The sequence below is a fragment of the Choristoneura fumiferana genome, chromosome 23, assembly GCF_025370935.1.
Source record: "Choristoneura fumiferana chromosome 23, NRCan_CFum_1, whole genome shotgun sequence".
Lineage (NCBI taxonomy): Eukaryota > Metazoa > Arthropoda > Insecta > Lepidoptera > Tortricidae > Choristoneura > Choristoneura fumiferana.
Window position 1 is genome coordinate 12,594,557 of NC_133494.1, and position 8,102 is coordinate 12,602,658.

At 36.1% G+C, this 8,102-nt stretch overlaps 1 protein-coding gene across 2 annotated transcripts in view; it reads left to right on the top strand.

The window, feature by feature from the left end:
- Positions 1-7,127, top strand: part of LOC141441315 (uncharacterized) — a 67,232-nt gene extending 60,105 nt beyond the window's left edge. For both annotated transcript variants that reach the window (XM_074106010.1, XM_074106011.1), the window contains exons 5-6: positions 4,546-4,677; positions 6,478-7,127. In XM_074106010.1, coding sequence (XP_073962111.1) covers positions 4,546-4,677; positions 6,478-6,983 — 638 coding nt within the window. In that variant the 3' untranslated portion in view covers positions 6,984-7,127. The remainder of the gene's footprint in view (positions 1-4,545; positions 4,678-6,477) is intronic.
- The last annotated feature ends 975 nt before the right edge of the window (positions 7,128-8,102 follow it).

Sequence of the window (8,102 nt, forward strand, 5' to 3'; positions counted from 1 at the left end):
AATTTGTATGCAACATTGCCGGTGGGTTTAGCGCTCCAGCGATGTTTGCACAACAATGCACTTCGCCTTTTGGTATACCCTACAATGACGACTTTTGGAAACATTTTTGAGAACATTGTGTTAATAAATTTCTTTACGTGACATCAATAATCTTATACTTTTGTTTATACCGGGTTATTATTTTTATTACACTTTAAAGTTAATTCGAAGGAGCAATGTAAAGCAAAATGCTTGATGTTTGTACCGTGACAGGCGACGTCAGTTGAATTCTAGAATGGCGTACATTGATAACAGTATTATTTGTATGAAAAAGGGAAAATCTAAAGACTCCATTATTTTTAAAAATTCGCTGAATTAATGTTGTTCAGTTTGACGAGTACGACCTATGTTTTAATTATTTGCTCATAGTACAGGCCACACCCGGGATAGGACACTGAGTGTGAGGCTTTGCATGCATCCGATGACATAACTAACTAACGCTTCTCTCACATTTCCAATAGTAGGACTGACTTAAAGTATCTTATCTAAACTGAAAAAAATATCCTTTAACAAAATTATTATTGTTTTACAATTCTTTTCTAGTGTTGCGACCATACACTATACGCATTAATGGCAACCCTAAATGAATCGCGTGCTCATTGGTTTAGACTTCCGCTCGCAAAACTCCCGCGCAAATGACGTCAGACCTAATTGATTAAGATTTCGCTACCGTATCACCTGCATGCGTACTTAGCGATCAGCTGATCCAATCCGTAATGCTAACGTGTGTAGTATCAGGTACCATTCATCATAATTCATTCTTTGTTATGAAGTCCAAATACAGTGAAGCAGTTAAGTATAAATTACTGTCCTGCCTATGTCACACATTATCTATACTGTGATGTGCTGTGGTCATACCGTACGTCACAACTATTTCTGAAGCTATATATTCATTATCATTACTTATACCATTACATAAATTGCAGGGCTAAGTACATAAAGTTTTCGGAGACATCACTAGTTAATGTTCTTGTCTTGAACTGGGTGTTCTGCCTTTTCGCAGAAATTCATTTGGCCGAATATCTCTTGCCAACCAACGTTTCGCCGATGATTCACTTTGACAACTAACTATTACCAAATGATTGTATGACAACGTGTCATTTGTTCGAATTATTATAAAGCAGAATATCATAATGACTCAAAACGTTTGGAAAACTTATCATTTGTCAAATCGTTCACTAGGTCAAACAACTATAGAACGAATAACGTTTCGTCAGCGCAACAGTTCCCTTTTCGTACGTAAGCCAACTTTTTACTTATTATTTAATATTTCTTTTTAAATATCCAAAACATGAGTCTAATGAAAAACAATATTGAACTGAAAATGGCATTAAATAGATGTTTTCAAAATTTGATCGAAGACTCAGTAATTGCAGCTTTTTCGAAATCTAACACACACTTTTGGTACAAGATTGATACCGCGGCGTGATCATTGCCGTATTTTATCAATAGGTCAAACATTGTGTCACAAACGCTTTATTAGTGAACAAACAAAAACACAACGGAAATGTTGCGCGTGTATATTGCTTATTAGGTACATATTTTACATAAATAGTTAGGTACTAAAACCCTTATTCAATAAAACATTTGGGCAACATTGTACAACGAAATGAATATTATTTAATTTAAACATGATATAAACTAACCGCAAAGAAACGAATAAAGCGTGAATTTCACTTATACAAAAATATGGCAAGACGTCGCGACCTCGCTATGACGAACCCAACCTGTACATATAACCTGTATAGCTATACGTATTATTATGGTATGTTGACATGTATGAATCAGCCGGCAATCCCAAAGCCTCACGTACTATGAGTTCCGTAAACGGGCACTGCCACTGAGATTGGTTTACTTAGCGATTTAAACCGTGACTGTCGATTTATTTCCCTAATAATTGGGAAATTCGTTTGTTTTTCTAGGAAGTTGGAGTCGGTTTGGCCCATTGAGATGAGATGTTTGATTTGAGTAAGAAAATTACCTCGAGGCTTATAAACTCAACGATAAGTAGTTATTTCAACGATAGGTAGGTAGCATAAGTTTTTGCGACAACACGGCCTTTTTAATTTTTTATGCAAATCGCCGCTTACACTAGCAATGATGAGTGTTGATAGTCAAAGTCAAAATATCTTTATTCAATTTAGGCTATAACAAGCACCTATGAATGTCAAAAAAATCTACCACCGGTTCGGAAAAACCTCTGCTGAGAAGAATCCGGCAAGAAACTCAACGAGGTATATATATTTTTTTAAAACAGATTTACAATATTATTAAATGATATGTATACATCACAAGTATTTAACACAACTTTATTTTTAACACAGTAGGTTCGCTATTTGAAGGGATCGCTAATGCGGATCGGATTTTTTTCCAAATAATATAAGATAAGTTTTTTAACCGTGAATTTTTTACTAGCGTTTACCCGCAGCTTCGCACGCATAAATCATTAGATACAGCAGTTGAAATGAATTCCGGGATTTTATTAAATTCTCGTGGGGATTCCCTAAAATTACATCGTGGTTTTCATTAACGTTACATTATAACAACCATGCCAAATTTCATGACTCTAAACCCAGCGGTTGTTATTTCGAGATTTTATCCCGTTCTCGTGGGAATTTCAGGATAAAAATTAGCATAAGTAGGTGTTATTCCAGATGCCCAGCTATATACGTACCAAATTTCATGACTCTAAGCCCAGCGGTTGGTTTTTCGAGATTTTATCGCTATCCCGTGTGAATATCGGGATAAAAAGTAGCCTATATGTGTTATTCCAGATGTCCAGCTATCTACATACCAAATTTCATGACTCTAAGCCCATTGGTTGTTATTTAGAGATTTTATCCTTATCCCGTGGGAACATTGAGATAAAAAGTAGCCTATGTTTTATTCCAGACGTCCAGCTACCACCTACATATCAAATTTCATAACTCTAAGTCCAGCGGTTGTTATTTAGTGACTTTATCCTATCCGTGGGAATATAGTCTCAACTACAAGGATCACATCAAATCTTACTACAAAACTTTACTTTAAGAAAATGCAAAATTAACGCCATTCATCGAGGATTTGGTCATGCTTGTAGGCTTTGCGCTCGCTCTTTAGGCACCATTTTAGTTAGATTTTGAATAAAATATTACCTAATACGTGTATGACTGAATTAAAATGACTACATACAACTGATTGAATTAAGGCCGTTTAATAATTTAGTCAATTTCTAGCTCTATCTACCTATTCGATCTTAGCTTGATTTTTTTATACCAAATAGCTGGCAAACGAGCGTGCGAGGGGGGAAGGGGTAGGGGAGTTGGGCCTTAAATTACTTTTTAGATTTTTAACAGCCGATGTGTCTGCTATCCTCTTATTGTCGTGGGTATCATTGGTGGTGGTCATTTACCATCAATTTTTACCATATATCGCCTAATCGAATAGGTAGAGCGAGAAATCAACCAAAATTACTATAATGAATCCATAGACCAATCATAACTGTTTATCATAAACGTTTTTAGTTTATTGATGTAGACCTCCGCAAAGTAACGCCTGATTCAACAAAAAATTAAAGCCTTGCATATAGATATAGGTACTGCCATCAGAATTGAGGTCACGCACATAAGAACAAAATCATGTAATGGCAGCGGGATTTTGACATTCACTCATTCATTTCAATCATTCTACTTTTATGCAATCACTTTTTAATGTAGCTGTGTGTGTAATCAATCATTCACTTCAACTCTCGTGGCACTACCTATAGGTTCTAATGGTCATGGCAGGATGTAGAATAGGATAACTAACGTAAGTAGAGCAAGGCGTAGCGATGTAGAAATCCGGAATAGGGTCTCGTGTCGTAGCTTTTTTCTCAGAAATTATGACAGTAATACCTGTTCGCCTACTATTTTTAGGATTGGGGTACAACCTTGCAAAACCTACCTACTGCTTCTACGCCGTTAACAATAGAGTCGTGTTCAGATATTTTTGATCAAATTTTTGCTCACAAGTTTATGAACTCGACTGTACCTACTCTTGTGGGGAAAAATTACAATAAAGAGCGAATGCTTAACTATTTAAGTACCGAAGTCCAAAGGAAAACATGTTGATGAGAGCGGAACATAGATGTCGCTAGTGCTGCTGCATAAGTAGCGTAGTAGAAATTTGCAACCTGAGATATGTATGCATAGGAAACATTCGTGTCTAGATTCCTGCCCAGCGGTGGTGTAGGGGTTATAGCACGCAGCACGGGTTGCTGAGGACCTGGGTTCGATTCCAGCGCTGGTCTCTTTTTCTGGTTTTTCTGTGCATCCATGTCTCAGTTTGTATTTTCAAAGGAAAACAGTTGTAGGTCTGTACGAGTACAAGTTAAATTTCTCCATCCGAGCTTAAAAGTTAAAAATAGAATGTTAGCAGTTTTCTGTTTGATAACTAGATGGCGTTAGGATTGCTAGTCTTGACTGTACGCACGGTACAGAAGCAAGTAGTTTATTTTTATTTTTATTGATTTGACGTTTCTTTTTTCAGAGAGCTGCGGAAACATCCTAGGGGCGAGTGAATGGAACACAGGCTACCCGTCCACGGCCTCAGTTTACCCAACCTATGGGGCCCTACAACCTTCGTACTACAAACCTGATCCTACCATACACATACCATCAGGTAAAAATTTCAAGTTATTTCCCTTAGATGAATGATTGGTCTCGCGCGCTCGCTCGACTAGATACCGCCGGCGTACTTGTCAAATGCGGCAACAAAAAGTACGCCGAAATCGGCGTACCTGAGCCCAAGGCGAGTCAGTCGCGTTGCAAACTGTGCGTAATGTGCATGTCCCGAATTTTTGTTAAATTTTGGTCATAAAACGAAGTAAAATGCCAGTTTTCGCAGTGAAACTGTTTAAAAATAATACTACAAGAAATAAGAAGGAGATTGGGATCACATACCATCAGTAAATATCGTATAATTTCGAAATTACAAAATAAAATAACATGAACCCTAAACGCCATTCTGTGTTGCCGCGTACACAAGAATCAAATTCCCCAAAGAAAGATTTTAATAAATTGAATTTTATTGTACATCATTAAATGATAATAAATTTTAATAACTTATTTTATTTAAGTATCTAACGTAATTATTATATATACATAACCTAGTTCTATATTATTTAATGTTTATCTTTGTGATATTATACACTGAATGTGTATAAATTGTTACCCGACACTATTTAATTAAGGGGTGATGGTGTCTTAAAATTAAAAATGTTTTTCGTCTTCCCAATCAAAAGCCCGATCAGCTGATTTACTTAGGTATTACGGGAGAGGAAAAAATTTTTTTTTCGTATTTCTACCCATTTTCCTGAAATGTTAACTTTTTACCCGACTGCCCGAAGGAGGGATATGTTTTTCAAGCGTATGTATGTAAGTATGTATGTATGCATGTACCTATGTATGAATATTTTGTAAACAATTATTTTTATTTTAGTCTTAATTAACCTGTACATTATATTAGGTTTAACTATAGGTGCAACGTGTTAAGTACGCAAAACTTCTTAGTTGGTGACTCAGTCCATGAATTTTCAGTAATAATTTGTAAATATTGAATGTTCTTAAATATATATATTTTTTAATTAAAAGTGAGGCCTGATCATTGATATACCTACATCATACCTACAATTTTTTTAAAGAAGAAACCTACGCCTAACCTATACACAAACATATTAATACATTCACTCTTAATTACTTCTTAATTTCTAAGTATTTCCCAAGATACATTTTGTAACCAGTAACTTAATAGACCACAGAATAATTTATTTTCCCAATAATTCGGGTAACAGTGGAGCAGCTGGCAACACAAGTCGTCACGCACACTAGCATCCTTGCAAATTGTCTTACACCGTTCTTACGCACACTACAATATTGAGTTGCCGCATTCACGAACGTTTTGTTTTTAGTTAGCGCGGTATCTAGTCGAGCGAGCGCGCGAGACCAATCATTCATCTAAGTTATTTCCTATAAACTTCAGTGAAACGCAAGCAGTATAATCAGCCTTTTCAAATTCAGTGGTAGACACATTTTTAAACACCAATATCGGATTTAGATCTTGTTAAAAGTTTTGGTCCTCTCCTAAACCTAGGCGTTGATACTCTTTTATGCCAAAACGACTGGATCACTTTGAAATTTGATACTTTTTATTTCGATAATCATAGGGGTTTCATCCAAGTAAAATCATATAAGAACCAATGTACACAAAAAAATACACCAGCAAAATTGATTGAAAGCATTCCAACCCTAATAAATGTAGACACGACTGTACCTTAACCCTTTATCTACTAAGGAAGCCAAAACAGAGCCGACAACCCAATGCCGAGCAAACTAGGGCCGCTACGGTTGAATTTATGCCGCTATAGTTGATTTTACCTATGTTAATTTATACAACCTAATGTTTTTTTTTTGTCATCCACAGTTCTCCCCGAGATCCCACTCACCCACAGCGACTACAGTAGCTTTCAAACCACCAGCTCGAGTTTCAAAGGCAGTCCTAGCAGCGCGGGCGCCCTAACGGAACTCAACCCAAGCTCACAACGCTACGACCCAAACTATTACAACTCCTGGCCTACCAACACCTACAATTACAACAACTACCAATACAACAGCATAAACAACAATGCCTGCATCCAATCACACACTCCATACATCAACCCTAACCCACAAATGCTACTTCCTAACCTATACTCCACAGTTAATCAAAACCAAATACATGTTCATCTGCACAGCACTGGGGATAAACATAATCTAGAACAGTACATTCCGAGTGAAATTAAAATTAGTGACATAGATGGAGGAATTTCTATCACTGCGGAGTTACAATCTGGTGAGGCTGGGGGTCTGGTACCAAGTTGTGACACTAGTGATGAAGTGAAACATGGGCTGTATGGAGCGGGTAATCAGGAAGTTTGGAGACCTTATTGACCTCCTGAAAAGACAATGTTGTCCGATATGTGATTTAAAAGTACTATATTGCTAGAATAAGATATTTATAACTGTATAGATTCGATTGTAAGGTCAATTAATGTTGAACATTAATTTAAGTGTTAAAAGTTCTATAAGATAATTAATAAGGTAATTAAAAAAATATACTTGTAACATATTGTATTTTATTTATCTACCAAATTCCCAATATGGCGAAAAACCTAAAAGAGCTACACGAACTAGAAACTACTCGTAGCCCCAATTCAAAGAAAATCGATGCTTCCCAACCAAGGGTCCGCCAATCATGATAAATTGCATGACGATCTGCTAAATCGCAATCTGCAAAATCCAACGCGCTTCTTGAAAAAGCAAATATTTCTCAAAAAAATTGGCTTTCGATTTGCTTAGTTACCCAAAAATTTCCTAGTTCATTTGTATAGCCTTTTTGTTAACACGAACCATATAAATACTGTCGAGGAAATTTGATCAAAAAAGGAAGTTTCGATAGGTAACAAATGAACCAGGATATGTAAGGAAACTATGTTCATGATTCAACCTAAGTAGGTTAAATCATGAGCATAGTTTTCAGGCAAGTAGGTACTTACTTGCCTGGATTTTTTTTTGCAAATCGAATAATCAGAAGCACATTGTGCCGCCATCTAGTGTCAATCTTGCTTGTACTACATGCTAGCATAGCATTGAGTCGCAGGTATGCCTAACCTACGTATATGAGAATAGCTAGCTCTATCTAGCTCACTGGATTGACAACGGACATCTTGATGATAACACTTACAACAGATGGCGCTTTAATGAATAGGTTTCGTTGCCTATCAAAGCATTTTACTTCACGGCTTGTAACAATTACAATTACCGTGGTGTTTTCATTAAGATTTGGTAAGAATTCATTTAAAATAAATTAAACCTAATAATGCTGAATATCCAGAACCAAAGGTAAACTAAAAAAAAATAGTTGAAAGTCATTGACATATTGACATTTGAAAAAGTTGCCAGTAAATTCTATTTTATTCCTATAAATAACTTATAAACTTTCTTTTCCTTTTGTATTCACACAGCCCATGCAGATTCAATATTAACGTAATGATGCGAAGCATTTTTGAC